The 16,422-nt window shown below is 38.7% G+C and overlaps 1 protein-coding gene across 1 annotated transcript in view; it reads left to right on the forward strand.

The window, feature by feature from the left end:
• CNTN5 (contactin 5) overlaps positions 1-16,422 on the forward strand; it is a 763,035-nt gene that overhangs the window by 683,696 nt on the left and 62,917 nt on the right. The window contains exons 17-18 of the mRNA XM_087966176.1: positions 4,510-4,630; positions 16,053-16,211. Of these exons, the coding sequence (XP_087822302.1) occupies positions 4,510-4,630; positions 16,053-16,211 (280 nt within the window). The remainder of the gene's footprint in view (positions 1-4,509; positions 4,631-16,052; positions 16,212-16,422) is intronic.

Here is a 16,422-nt window from a genome sequence, read left to right on the forward strand (position 1 = left end):
TATATTTACATCTGAATTCTTGTTTGAAATTACATTATCTACATGAATTTGCAGTTAATGATCATTGGTTCAATTCGACAATGTTTATAGCTGTCAAATACAGACAGTTTAAAAACAATGCAAAACTTTGCTAACCACTTTTATACTAAAAACTTTTGTATAATTGGTATTGTTAACTGCATCATCCAATGCATGGAATATTATTCTTGGCAAGTCTAGAGAAGGGAGGGAAGATTCTCAACCATTCTATGAAGAATGGTTGCAGGAATTGGGTATGGCTAGTCTAGAGAAAAGAAGGACTAGGGAGGACATGATAGTAGTATTTCAGTATTTGAGGAGTTGCCACCATAAAGAAGAGGGGATCAACTTATTTTCTAAAGCACCAGAAGGCAAGGTAAGAAACAATGGATGGAAACTAATCACAGAGAGAAGCAACCTGGAATTAAGGAGAAACTGCCGAACAGTGAGGACAATTAACCAGTGGAATAGCTTGCCTTCAGAAATTGTGAGAGCTTCATCACTGGAGGTTTTTAAGAAAAGACAGGACAGACATCTATCTGAAATGGTACAGGGTCTCCTGCTTTAGCAGGGGGTTGGACTAGAAGACCTCCAAGGTCCCTTCCAGCTTTATTCTGATCAATTGATTGAACAATGTTACCGGTAGGTAGTCTTTGACTTACAACAACCAGTTGCTTAGCAACTGTTCAAAGGTACAACAGATCTACCATGGGACTTCTTATTATAGCCCAGATTCGAGGTTCCGGCAGACATCCCATTCTGCTTTGGTCATGTGACTGAACTTCAGGCACTTGGCAACACAATCACATTTACAGTCATTTGTAGCATCCTGTGGTCATGTGACCACATTTTATCTCAGTTTTGCTGAACACCAGCACTTCTGGATGTCATAGAATAACAGCGTTGGAAGGGACCTTGGAGGTCATCTAGTCCAACCCCCTGCTCAAGCAGGAGAGTCTATTCCAAAGATTAGCCTCTACCTAGGATCGAACTCACAGCCTCCTGATTGTGAGGCGAGAGCTCCACCTCTAGGCCTTCAGCCAAACCGCATTCACAGCATACCATTAGTTAATTTAACAACAGTGGAATTCATTTAAAAACTGTGGATTTGCCTAATGAACACAGTGATTCACTTAATGAGTATTACAAAAAAGGTCATAAAATTGTCTTGGTCACATGACCAACCCATTTTATGACCTTCATGACTTAGGAACTTGATGGGCAGACTCCATTATAGACAGAATTCGAGGACTACCAGTATTGTAGTCAGGAAAAATGAACAGCAGAAGGTAAAGACAGTGGTTTTCAGAAAACAGAATTAAGTCTGATGCAGACAGTAGAATCAGTTAACACATCACATTTTATTGTTGTTTAATTCTTGGGCATAGTGTTGATGAATTCTAGCTTAGTTCTTTATTGTGAGACAGATCTTGGGTGAGGTAGAAAAAAAGATAAAGTTATTTGATTCCACCTACTTTTTCCTTAGGACTTTATCTGGAAGATTTGTCCTAGGAAAAATACTGTCGTTTTGGAAATACAAAAGTGATTCTCCAACCTTTATCTAATACTTCTCATCCTCCTCTCCTCGTTATTATTTCTTCTTGTAAAATGAGACATGTGTAAAAGAATCTATGGTTGCAGGGGAGCTGGGAGCCTGGATATTAACACAATCATTGAACCATGAGTAGCTACACAGCGTAAAGCTACATACAGTGCCCAACACAAGAATTATTCTGGAATACAACTCATCTATTTATCTTCAGTACTTACATCAGACTGCTGACCTATAAAATGTACATCTGAGCGGATTTTAAAGACCTAAGTTCAAATCTCTCCTAAGGGTCTAACAAAATATTAGAAGCAGCTGCAAATGGCTGTGATATCACTGCCCTGTAAAACCTCTGTATGAGACAGAGACATGGTGTAATGGATGCATAAAGATTGGGAAGTATTTGTTAACAACAGTGGAATGGAGATGTTAATGACTGTTGGATAGTAGGCTACAGAATACTTTGAAATGCCGTCACAAATGTTTCTGGGTTTATCCCTACAGCAGTACTTCCATACATGTGTTGTACATGCAATGGTCCCAGATCTGCACTTGGTATTTTTAGTCCAAATATCAGGACTCAATTTTTGTTTGTTTATGTGCAAACACTCACTCACACACACGTGTGTTTTTTAGAGAGTTTATTAATATTCCCTAGCAGTTCCCTTCACCCAGCCTCATAACTGACCCAAATAAAGCCAGCCATAAGCAGGCCAAGATTAGTCCACAAGGCAACAGGCCAATAGTCCATAAAACAATAGAAAGTCACTCCAACAAGTAAGTTCACCAAACAAACATAAATCCACCAGGCAAAACTGAAACTACATCCATGAGAGCTCACTTGGCAAGAGAAGTTCAGAGTTTCCAAGGCACAAAGTCAAGCAGGAGGCACGAAAACCCACACAGCCATAAACAAAACACCTAGTTCCCAGCAATGCCTCCCTCTGCCTGCCATGATAAATACCTTTCCAGTGCAGCCCATCAAGGCAGATCTCCTTTGCTTTTGCTTTTTCTCTCCCCTGAGTGCTCTCAGATCCACTATAGAATGCAGCTCCTCTTCCTCTTCTTCACTGACCTGCAAACTGTCTCCAGCCAAAGCAGTTTCAGCCAGCAGTTCAGAGTGATTAATTAACCCAGTTACTGACATGCCAGGAATGAGTTCATCGTCCCTCATGCCGGCCTCTGAGGAAGAGTCAAAGTCATTGTCTAAAAAAAAATATCACAGTTTATTAAACTTTTTGGTCTCCCATCTTACCACAGGGAGGCTTACAATATTAAATATTAAAAGGATAAAATTATATCAATAAAATTCTACAAAAATACAATAAAACCAACAAAGAAGCAAGCCACAGTCAAATATATCTGGGAGGTGCTCCAGTATTTATTTATTTTTAACAAAAGCTGCATCACACAATGGTTCCAGCCTAGACCTAAGGAATCTGCACATCTCAATATAAATCCTTATTGCCATGTACAGCAGATATATTGCAGATTGTTCTCAACTTACAACCATAACAGAGCCTGCTCATTACGGTCATAAGTCCTGATGATTGCAAAACAGGGCCAACCTGACCCTTTTTTAGGGCAATTTTTAAGTCAAGGTTATGGACATTAAGCAAATTAATTGTTATTTGACCAAAAAAAACTTAAATAAATGCTGGTTTGGGGCAAAAACATTGTAGCAGGATCCAACATGGGATCTTATAATGGCAACATTATCCTGGGACACATATATTTCCCTTCATTCATGAAAAATAATGTAAAACAGTCATGTGACCCTGGGACACTGCAAGCAGCCATAACTGCAGGTCAGTTTCAAGCACCCAAAATGTGTTCATGTGAGTATAAGAGGGGAGCATCCATCAGAAATTTGGAATCCTTTGTTACAGTGGTGGAATTCAAAAAATTATACTACCAGTTCTGTGGGCATGGCTTGGTGGATGTGGCATGGCATGCTGGGTGTGGCTTGGTGGGCATGGCAGGGGAAGGATACTGCAAAATCCCCATTCCCTCCCCACCCCACTAACCTGCTTTCCAGCTCCGTTCTCCTGTGCAAGGCAGCAAAAGAAAACCCAGCTGATTAGCTGGGACTCGTGAGGCAGAGAATAGATGGGGGCGGGGCCAATCAGAGGTGGTATTTGCCGGTTCTCTGAACTACTCAAAATTTCCACTACCGGTTCTCCAGAACCGGTCAGAACCAGCTGAATACCACCTCTGTTTCAGTACCCCTGGATATCTTCATCGTAACTTTGAATGGGTGCTACCCCCCACACTCTTCAGTAAGGCCAAAGAATTTGAAAGAATACAATAAATTTTGTAAATAAAAATGATGACAGTTCACAAAGATAACTAGGTGTAAATAGAAACACGTACTATTTCCATAGCAAGGAAGATAAAGCCAGAAAGGTTAAATGGAATACTTTATTTAAAGAGGAAAATATGTTCTTATTTGGCTATCACTTCTGGAATTTGTGCTTGTGAAGGGAAAAAAATGAAATTTTGGTTTTGTTGATTAGAAAGATTTGATGTTCTAGAAATGGCTAGTTATATACTAATGTGTACAAGCAAAAAGTTGAGGTTGAAATGTATTTATCTTGTACTGTGCTAGGAAGAGTTGGAAGTCAATGCCTTATTTTCTTTCTTTTTCTCTTCCCCCTTGTATTTCACATCCCCTTTTCCACATCCCTTTCCCTTTCCTCAATTTATTTTTTTCTTTTTAATACAATAAAAAAAATTAAAAATGGAAAGAGATAACTTTGAATGGGGGCTAAGCGACCAGTTACAAACCTGTAACTGAGAATGCTGGAGGGGATAGATTACTATGAGGATTATGTTGCCCCTCCCAAATACTCAAAGGAAGCAGGTCTTCCATTTTTGCACATATATATCCGTAATGTGTTTGAGCAGATGCTATTGTATTGCTTATTTTTTTTTCCCCACAGCAAGCATCTTCTGCAGATTTAATGATCAGGAACATCCTTCTGATGCATGCTGGAAGATATGGCTGCAGGGTGCAATCTACAGCAGACAGCATATCAGATGAGGCAGAACTTCTTGTTAGGGGTGAGTATACTAATCACAGAAGACAAGATCAGCATAAATAATTGCGCAACCCAGTTGAAATATAAACATTGATGCTGATCTCGTGGCTGTGGTTTTTTTTTAAAAAATAACTTTATTAAAAATTGTGTTATACAAATAAAACTTGATAGTACTAACTAGATAATACAAAAATACATTTATTTTAAAAAAATTAAAAAGCACAGAAAAAGGAAAGAAGAAAAGAAAGAAAGAAAAATAGAAGAAGCTCCCTTCCCAGCAGTTATAATCAGCACTAACTTGTCTCTTAAAATACAACCATATCCCCTTTTTCATTTCATCTCTCACCTCATTCTCTATAAGCCCAACTCTAAAACCTCATCTTTCTATATTAATCAATTAGAGTTCAATAAGAGTTATCAGAAATAACAACATAAATATTATCCCAAAGGTTCTTTTTCAGGAGGCGACTGGACTTTCTTGTTTTTTCTTTGAAGACATTTGACTTCCCATCCAAGAAGCTTCTTCAGCTCTGACCGGATGGTGCGGAAGGGAAGGATTTATATTCCTTGAAGACAGCTGATCATTTGCATTCTTTTAGAGAGTCATTGAGGCCACCTGAAGGTTTATCTGTGTCCTCAGCATCACCTGAGTAGTGCTAATGGTTCCTGTAGTCTGCAATTTTATCTCTGGAAATCCATTCATACTCCCACACCATTCGAAGGGTGTTCATCCCAAATTGCATAGCTAAATAGCCATCCAGTCAGTGCTGAAGAAGCATCTTGGATGAAAAGCGAAATGTCTTCAAAGAAAAAACAAGAACATCCAGTTGTCTCTTGAAAGAGCACCTTTGGGATAACCAGGACTGAGAATCTCTACATAAATATTACCAATTATATCTGTTGGACCCAATTTGAATCCTTCCTTTCCATTTAAACAGATCAAAAAGCAATCATCAGTGGACCTCAACTTACAACCAATTGTTTAATGACCGTTCAACATTACAATGGCTTGAGAAAGAGTATTCTGGCCATTGTAAAACATTGTACTGCCCCTCTGTGACCATATGATTGTTACCTGGGTGCTTGGCAATCTGTTCGGACTTTGATTGCTAAGCATGATTTTATTTTTTATTGTTTATTTGTATCCCACCTTTATTATTCTTACAAATAACTCAAGGCAGAAAACATCCAACACATTTCCTCCTCTTATTTTCCCCACAACAACCCAGTAAGGTCAGGTGAAAGAGAATGGCTGGCCCAACAATACCCAGTGGGCTTTCATGGCTAAGGCAGGACTTGAACTCGTGGTTTCTTGCTTTCTAGCCTGGTGCCTTAATCACTAGACCAAACTGACTCTCTAATCACCATTCACAGTCTTCTCTTCTGGCTTCCCCAGAAAGTCAATGGGATAGCTGGCAAGAAAAGTTGAAAAATGCTGCCATCTTCCAAGAGGTCTGTCTTCCATGAAATTCCCTTCTGCACAGGTGGGCTGCTGATTTTTTTCCACGGGGTTGAAGAAACAGAGTTCAGATCCCAAAAGATCTGAGTTCCAGTCCTGCAACCAGCTGGAATAGTTCTTTTCCGGGCATCAAATTCCTCTAATGAGGTGCAGAAACTGACCTCAAATCTCAAAGACACAAACTCCATTCCTGCAGCCTGTTGGGGCAGTTCCCTTCTGCACCTAGAAGGCAACTGAACTCCTTTGGCAGTGTGAAGAAACAGACTTCAAATCCCAAAGACCTAAGCTCTGTTTGCAAAACAGCCTCCAGCAAGGCAATTTCAAGCATTATAGGCAGTCCTCGAATTATGGCCACAATGGAGCCCCTAAATTTCTGTTGTTAAGTGAATTTTGCCCCATTCTATGACTTCTCTTGCCACAGTTGTTATGGGAATCACTGCAGGTGTTAAGTTAGTGACATCATCATAAATATGAATCAGTTGTCGAGTGTCTGAATTTTGATCACATAACCGTGGGGAAGTTGCAATGGTCTTAAGTGTGAAAAATGGTCATGAGTCCTTTTTTTCAGTGCTGCTGTAACTTTGAACGATCACTAAATGAACTGTTGTAAATTGAGGACTATTTGTACTGCTAAAATATGCCCTTAAAACATCAGTTGTAGTTGTATAGACTAGCAAAGTTTAGGTGTATCTTCATAGCTTGCATAAAGATGATGCATAGTTGATCCCTTTCCATATTATTGGAGTATCAGACATTTTTGACACTGATCCAGAACAAGTTTGCTGTTCCTATTGGGATTCAGCCCTGCCAACTTTTATTCATTTGCACATCTTATCATCTTCCTGTGTTTTTCATTTGGTATGACATACACATGCAGTAATGTTTGCTGCCTAGGGTTTCTTGATTTCCTTCCCTGTGGAATAAATAGAGCAAAAATCCATAATCCAGGATAATTCAGAACCATAACATTCTTATCAGTTCATTATATGAACGTAGGGCCACCTTATTACTCCAGTAAAAACTTGATACACTAAATCAATACCCATTTCAAAGTCAGCTGTATTAACTTCTCCAGAATGTTTAAATTTGGCAATTGTCTTGCCTTTTTATTCTGTATTTCAACAGAAACTTTGATGACTCCGTTTTATACTGCAACACTTTATAATCTCTAATATGTGCTGGGCAGCCCTACAAGGTTTTTTTCTTTTTTGCTAAAAGATAAATGCATAGCTGGATTAAATCCCCACACCTATAATTTGCAAACAAAAAGTATTTTATTTAAATGAATGACACTCCTTTACAGCTGTAAATTGAAAATGTATGAGACGGTTAAGAATTATAGAGCTTTATTCTGCAAATCTATTCATAGCCTAATGCTTTTGTAACAAATGATCAGACAATTCCTCTCAATTTGTTCTGCTTAAATTCTCCATTTCTAGATAAAGTTACTTCTATCTCTTCTCTTCTCCTCCCCTCCCCTCCCCCCGCTTCTCTCCAAGTCCATTTACATGAGAACTTCTTTCTTATTCAAGCAAGTTTACTCTCAAAAGCTTGACAGGTGTAACTCTTTTGGTCTCTATATGGGGTTTATATTGCACTCTCCATAACTCTGCTTGAGGCCATCTATGATGTTTGAGATTACAAAGCACACCAAGGTGCAAACCACAAAGAATCAGCTGTTTTCCAAGAAACCCCACTGGTATATTACAAAAAAGTGTTTGTCAGAGGACTCCGTACTCTTTTTAAATAGTAATAATCATAATCCTCCAGGGAATTGAGGAAGAAGAAAAAAACAGCTTTGGAAAAGTACTTGAAGGATTATGAAGAAGATGCACTTGAAGCTAGTACACCGTGAAGGCTTATTGAGAGATCATACTGGATTACCAGAAAGATCAAATTAAGATGCATGGCAAGGGACAATACTATATGGCAAAACAAATAGCAAAAAGATCTGGCAATGGCTATGAAGAAGAGAGATGAAGAGACAGAGGGGCAAATTCTGTATCTATAAGACCAAGCCTTAAGGATAAATGCATACTGAACAAAGCCAGAATTGAGAAGACCACAACAAAGTTCAAAACATTCTCAAAGATCCCTCTCATCCAGGGCAACCATTTTTTTTTTAACTATTGCCATCCGGCAGACGGTAAAGGATAATAAAAACGAGGACAAATAGGCTGAAAAACAGTTTTTATCCCAGGGCAGTACCTATATTGAATTTTACTGTATAGTGCAATATTAATGCAATGTCAGGTTTTCAATTCAATTGTATAGAATGTGAAGGATGTTTGTGTTTTATTTTTTATAGTTATAATGTACACCGAAGATAGCATTTAATTTTGTTGTGCAATGACAATAAACTAAATTAAACTAAATTAAAGAAATAGCAAATGCCACCTATACAAAGAAGCTGAAGAAACAGCGGGCCATTTAGTAAGCTGCTACAAGAGCACAAAGATGTAGAGCTGTGGTAGTGCAGTGATAGGAATGCAGCATTGCAGGCTGACTCTGCCCACTGCTAGTTCAATCCTGACTTGACTCAGCTTTCCATCCTTCCGAAGTCAGTAAAATGAGGACTCAGATTGCTGGGGGCAACATGCTGACACCTAGAGAGGGCTGTAAAACACTACAAAGCAATATATAAGTCTAAGTGCTATTGCTATTGACTATAAACAACAGCATGATAAAGTAGCCTCAATGGCGAATAGAAATATCTGCAATAGCATTTAGACATATATATGTATCTAACTTAGGAAATGCCCTGTAGTTAGGAGGACCATACCTAGAATACTGCATCCACACTATAAAAGTATGTTGAGACTCTAGAAAAAGTGCAGAAAAGAGCAACCAGGATGATTAGGGAACTGGAGACTAAAACATATGAAGAACGGTTACAGGAACTGGGCTTGGCTAGTCTAGGGAAGAAAAGGACCAGGGGAGACATGATAGCAGTCTTCCAATATTTGAGGGGCTTCCACAGAGAGGAAGGAGTCAAGCTATTTTCCAAGGCACCTGAAGGCCAGACAAGGAATAATGAATGGAAACTTAACAAGGGGAGATTTAACCTGGAAATAAGGAGAAACTTTCTGACAGTGAGAGCAATCAACCAATGGAACAACTTGCCTTCACCAAATTGCGGGAGACCCTACACCATTTCTGACAAATGGCAGTCCAATCTCTTCTTGAAAGTCTCAACTGATGCCGCTCCCACAACTTCCGAGGGCAAGCTGTTCCATTGGTTTATTGTTCCCACTGTCAGAAAGCTTCTCCTTATTGCCAGGTTAAATCTCTCCTTGTTCAGTTTCCATCCATTATTCCTTGTCTGGCCTACAGGCGCTTTAGAAAATAGCTTGACCCCTTCCTCCCTGTGGCAGCCCCTCAAATATTGGAAGACTGCTATCATGTCTCCCCGGTCCTTCTCTTCACTAGATTAGCCATGCCCAGTTCCTGAAACCGTTCTTCATATGTTTTAGTCTCCAGTCCCCTAATCATCCTGGTTGCTCTTCTCTGTACTTTTTCTAGAGCCTCAACAACTTTTTTATAATGTGGTGAACAAAACTGGATGCAGTACTCTAGGTGTGGTCTTACTAAGGCTTTATAGAGTGGTATTAGTACTTCCCTTGATCTTGATTGTATCCCTCTGTTAATGCAATTTAGGATTGCATTAGCTTTTTTGGCTGCTGCTGCACACTGCTGTCTCATATTTAGCTGGTTGTCCACTAAGACTCCAAGATCCCTCTCACAGTTACTGCTATTGAGCCTGGTTTCACCCAGTATATATGTGTACTTTTGGTTTTTCTTGCCTAAGTGTAGGACTTTACTTTTCTCTACATTGAATTTCATTTGTTAGATACAGCCCAATGTTCTAGTCTGTCAAGATCCATCTGGATCTTGAGCCTATCTTCTTGGGTGTTAGCTATTCCTGCCAGCTTAGTATCATCTGCAAATTTGGTAAGTTCCCCTTCTATTCCCTCATCTAAGTCATTAATGAAGATATTGAAGAGTACTGGGCCTAAGACGGAACCTTGTAGCACCCCACTGCTTACTTCCCTCCATGTAGACTTAGACCCATTAAGGACTACTCTTTGAGTACGGTTTGCCAGCCAGTTGCAAGTCCATCCAGTGGTGGTGCTATCTATTCCACTTTTTTCTAGCTTACTAAGAAGTAGGTTGTGGTCTACTTTGTCAAATGCCTTGCTGAAATCTAAATATATTATGTCCACAGTATTTTTCTGGTCTACTAATTTAGTCACTGTGTTGAAGAATGAAATAAGATTGGTTTGGCATGATCTGTTCTTAACAAACCCGTGCTGACTGCTAGTTATTACTTTACTTGTTTCTAGATGTTGGCAGATCTGTTTTTTTATTATCTTTTCCAGTATCTTCCCGTGTATTGATGTTAGGCTGATTGGTCTATAGTTCCCTGGGTCTGTTTTTTTCCTTTTTTGAAGATGGGAACCACATCATCTCTTTTCCAGTCCTTTGGTAGTTCCCCGGTGCTCCAGGATTTTTGAAAGATATGGTGCAGTGGTTCTGAGATGACCTCTGCCAGCTCCTTTAAAACTCTGGATGTAATCCATCAAGCCCCGGTGATTTGTTTTCATCAAGATCAGACAGGTGTTCTCTTACTATTTTTTTTGCTTATTTTAACTTTTATTTCTGGACTGTCTTTTACAGTTATGCTTTTGGTGGGTTGAGCTATAGTTTCTTTTTGCGTGAAGACAGAGGCAAAGAATGAGTTAAGCAGTTCTGCTTTCTCTCTGTTGCCTGTTACTTCCTTGCCATCTTCTCTCTTTAGTGGACTGACTGTTTCCTTGATTTTTTTTCTTGTTATTTATATGTTGGAAGAAACTTTTTTTATTATCTTTGACTTTTGTTGCAAGTCTTTGTTCATTCTGAGCCTTTGCTTTCCTAACTTCGTCTTTGCAGATTCTGGCTGATATTCTGCCTTAGTTGTATGTCCTTCTTTCCATTTTTTGTACTTTTTCTTTCAATTTGCCAAAGAGATCTTTGTGCAGCCATGCTGGTTTCTTCTTGGATTTCTTGTTTTTCTTTCTCAGTGGTATTCTCAGTTTTTCTTTCTCAATGGTCTGGGCTTCTATGATCATACTTTTTAGAGTTTCCCAAGATTCTTGAGTTGTTTTCCCCTTTAGGATTTTCATCCATGGAATCTTTCCCAAGTTCTCTCTGAGTTTATTGAAATCAGCTCTTTCAAAATCCAAGACTCTGGTGTCATTATGTTCTGTTGCTTGTGTTTGTGTTATATTGAATTCTAGTATGACATGATCACTCTCACCCAAGGTTCCTGCAGTTTCAACTCCTTCTATCACTTCTTCTCCGTTTGTAAGAATTAAGTCCAGTATGGCTGTCCCTCTAGTTTCACCCTCTAACTTTTGGACAACAAAGTTGTCAGCTAGGTTGGTTAGGAACTTATTTGATTTCTCACTTGGTGCAGAATTAGTTTTCAAATTGATATCAGCATAATTGAAGTCTCCCATTACTATTGTTGTATGTTTCCTGCATATGTTTGTTAGTTGGCTGGCAAAAAGGACATCTATATTTTCTGCTTGATTGGGTGGCCTATAATATACACCTATGGCCATGTCATTCTTTTTTTCTTTTATATTGACCCATATGCATTCTAGGAGGTTTTCATCTTTGGTTTCATGCATTTCTGTAGCAATATAGTGGTCCTTTACATACAGTGCAACTCCACCTCCTCTTTTATGGGGTCTGGGTTTGGTTTTTTTTGAATAGTTTGTAGCCTTCTAACAGTATGTTCCAGTCATGGGTTTCATCCCACCAAGTTTCTGTTATTCCAACTATATCATATTTACCTTCATGTATTCGTAGTTCGAGTTCACCCTGTTTGTTCCCCAGACTTTGTGCATTTGTATATAGGCACTTGAGATCTTTATGTCTGACACTGTGTTTACTGTCTACATAACCTGTGTTGTGCCTGGCTGTCCCTACTTTCTTGCCACCTGTTTGATTAGTGCACATGATATGGCACTCACTATTAAATGTTTGGTTTGGGTTGACATCAAGGTTGATAATCTTACCTGCACAAACATCTATTTTGCATGCACTGTATCCTTATTAGTTTTAGGTTGCTGGGGACAGAGATGTTCTGCATCCATTAATTCTCTGTCCCCGCTGTTCAGTTTAAATGTTTATCCAGGAAATCTGTGAATTTAATGCCAAGTAACTCAGTCCCCTTCTTTGATGGATGCAAACCATCTCTTTTATACAGTTTTTCATTGGACGAGCTGCAGGAATCATGACTAATAAAACCAAAACCTTCCCTTTTACACCATTCCTTTAGCCACACACACCACTCCTTCAGCCACACTTTCAAAATTCTGTTGCTTTGCTGTTGTTGTTTTTAATGGACATTTGTGCAGTATTTTGTAAGTAAGTGTAATTAAGGGAGCAAGTGACAAACAAACCATCCTTTGCAAACCACAATGGCTGGATTCAGGCGAGACAGTAAACCATACCCTAGCCAGCTACATTATGATTTGCTGCGATTCATGAAACAAACAGCAGGATGAAAATCAAAATTCATAGAATGTGACTCAAGAATAGATGGCTTTATATCCGTATTCTATCATCATTCCTATTTAACATGAAATCCTGTTGATGGAGAATCGGTGCTCTTTCAGCAAGTTTGAAGAATTGGACAAACAACCAAAGTTCATTAAAAAAATATTTTCAATCAGACAGTTCCTGGTAACATATTCATGATAGTGACTGTGAGCACGCACACACACACACACACACACAGACACACACACATGGGGGGGAGAGAGAGAGAGAGAGAGAGATGCACCATCTTCCTTCTCAAGATGCAGGACATATTTATTAAAAAGAAAATCCTGCTTTCAGCACAAAGATTAATGCAAGGCTATACCAAAAGCTAGCCAGAGCCTCTTTCAATTCTTAACCTGTACATTTGTTGAATTTAAAGATCGAAAATCTACCTGGAAACTGAGGTGTTTTTTTTTTTAAAAAAAAGGGTTAAAATTCTCTCCTGTTGAGAGAAATAATGAAGCCCCAAACACCACTTTCTGCACAAACCCTTTTGAAATGAATAAGAACAGCCAACCAGCCCCACTGTCTACAGATTACAAATGTAATAAATAAATTCACAAATATGTATCCTAAAGAAATGAAGAAAATATAATGCAGACCAGCTGGGCCTTAGCCAATTAAAAATATGTATATATTAGTCAATTACGTTTTGGAGTTTTAGAATCCCATATGCTCATAATCTGAAATGTTTAATGTGAAGAGCATCACGACTCTTGCCCATATGTTGTTCAGCCTGATAATTCTCCAAAAAATCCATCCCAGAAGAAAATCCCACATCCATCCCCAGAAGGGAGTGAGAAGGGGCAGATATGGTCACCTTCTGCATTCTCAGTACATCCCCTTTTCTCCAATCACATGACCTAGAGTGGAACTACTTTTAAAAGACTAAAAAGAATTTAAAAACTATGATTTGCATGTTCTCCTATTGTCAGAGCCTTTTGAGACAAAGCAGGTCACAAAACAGATATTACACCAAGTCTATCTTATTGTAGGGTGTAATAACAGAATTGTAATGACCCGGGGTGTGTCACGAAAGCAACAAAGTCACAAAAATAGGTAAAGTCTCTTTAATACCTCCAACTTGCTCCCCAATGTCCAGTTATCATTGGCTGGAGAAAAAACTCTCCCAAGAACAGTTTTTAAAGGGAAGAAATTCAGTCTGAACCCAAAGTACATATAAATTATAAAAAAAAAAAAAACAACTCAAACCACTTTGCAGCAATTAATGAGACAGGGCAGGATAAGCAATTGAAAACTTCAAAAGATAACGAAACACACACAGTTGGGAGAATGCCAGAACCCAGATAAGACTTGACAAACAAAGATAATTCGCGCTTTGCTTCCAGCAAGGTGCTGTGCGCAAACGCCCTTTTTAAATCCTGTTTTCCCAGCTGCAGCCAATGAAGGGAATCAGGGCCCTTTTCTCCCCCGTAACCCATGTAACTCACATTGCTCCCTTCTCTGTTCCTCCCTGAATGCCCTAGGATGAAGAGGGAGTGGCTCTGGGTCTTCCTCTGAATGTCCAGCTGGACTGTGCCCTTCCCGAATTTCTTCCACAGCCACTGAAGCCACACTCCCACTCCCTGTCAGCTGCTCGACCTCCCCCTCAGAATCAGGTTCCATCAGGGGCATGACAAGAATCTTAAAAACTGACAGGAAACTACCTCCCCTGTTAGTCTAAAGAATCAAGAAGAAATAAATCTTGAGGGGTTTTTCCTTACTCCACCTGTATATCTGGGCAAAGCTTATGTTCATGTAACATTTGCATTCCTTCTTCAAGGCCATCTCCATGCTCAACTATACAGGTAGTACTCGTTCAGTGACCACAATGGGTTCCAATGAAATGGGCACTAAGTGCTAACCTTCTCTGATAGATGATCATACCTCTGTAATATTCTTATCATTTTTTATTTTAATGCTCACCCCGGATTCAGTAGCCAAGAGATTCTTCACAATGTTAGCTTCACAGATGGAAGGAAGACTTTAAGACAGTCAGTTCTTTGGCATAATCTCAGATTGTATATCAATTTCATAAATTTAATTAATAAGTAAAATGAACTATGGAGTTTACTGGGAGGTTTTATATCAGCTACTTTGTCCTATCCAAATATCATCAACACAATATGATGGAGTATTTGTGTCCAGTTCTAGTCATCTTCAAAGGCATTTACTGGAATTATGTGACCTTCATACTTGTGTCTGACATCAGAACAAAAGTACAGAAAAGGAGAATGATACTGTGGCATCAACATGTGTTTTAATTTTATCACATTTGCATCTACCACAGATCTCTAGGTCTTGTTCTCAAAAAATATATAAAAAGTACCATTAAATAGGAGTTAATATTACTATTATATTTCGCGAATATTTCAAGTCAGTTCTTTATCTTAAAAACATACTCACTATAGTAGTGAAAAAAACATTAGCCATATGTTTGCATCTTTACTTTATGGAAATTAGTAGGGCTTGCTTCTTAATAATTGTACAATAATGGTTAGCAGTAATTTCTAGACTAACAGTGGTAATTCTGGACTAATAATGTCCTGCAGAATATGTTAGCCTGTCTTATTTATTTCACTTACATTCAACTTTGGTTCCAAGGTATAAATGTGTGTTTATTCTTTTTTGCTATCTCTCCATTTTATTTTCACAACCTGCTAGGTTGAATCATGTTGAAAGATGTTGGCTCAAAAATATCCAATGCCTTTCCTAATCAAGAAAGGATTTGAATATTTTCTGGTTCACATCTGGCACCGTAATCATGAGAGCGCCTTAAAATATCTGTAAGTTTTCTAGTCACCAAATTATGCTAATCAATCTGGATAACTTAGAATAGGATAGGATAGGATAGGATAGGGTAGGGTAGGGTAGGGTAGGGTAGGATAGGATAGGATAGGATAGGATAGGATAGGATAGGATAGGATAGGATAGGATAGGATAGAATTTGTTATTGGTCAAGTGTGATTGGACACATAAGGAATTTGTCTTGGTGCAAATGCTCTCAGTTTACATAAAAGAAAAGATACATTCGTCAAGAGTCAAGAATCATAAGGTACAACACTTAATAATAGTCATAGGGTACAATAAACAATCAAATCATACTAGGAAACAGTCAATATAAATGGTAAGGATACAAGCGATAAGGTTATAGTCATACAGTCACAAGTGGGAGGGGATGGGTGATAAGGAGTGATGAGAAGGTTAATAGTAATGGTAATGCAGACTTAGTGAATAGTTTGACAGTGTTGAGGGAATTAGCAAACTAGATGACTGTATACTTACAAGTATATGGGCAGTGCAGTAATGGTGAATTAAAATCAGTGCATTCAATCTGCGTACCTTCCTTCTTTCCCTTTTCTCCTTCTTTTCTTCCTTCCTTCTTTCCTTCCAGGTCCACCTGGGCCTCCTGGGGTTGTCATTGTTGAAGAAATCACAGAGGTCACTGCCACTCTTTCATGGACACCCGGAGCAGACAACCACAGTCCTATCACTTCTTACAACTTACAAGCACGAAGTCCATTTTCACTTGGCTGGCAGACTGTGAAAACAGGCAAGAGATTATTATTATTATTATTATTATTATTATTATTATTATTATTATTATTATTATTATTATTATTATTATTATTATTCGCACAGTCAGCCAGATGTTCAGACTGGGTTTGGCATTTTTGTCTACCTATCAAGTCCTTACCAAGGACCTGGGATAGGCAAATCTGGATGTTTGATGGTGTTACAGATATCACCGCAGGATGGAAGCT

This window comes from Notechis scutatus, chromosome 5 (assembly GCF_049901735.1).
Source record: "Notechis scutatus isolate UNSWTSFEM ecotype Mainland chromosome 5, rNotScu1.2, whole genome shotgun sequence".
Taxonomy (NCBI): Eukaryota; Metazoa; Chordata; class Lepidosauria; order Squamata; family Elapidae; genus Notechis; species Notechis scutatus.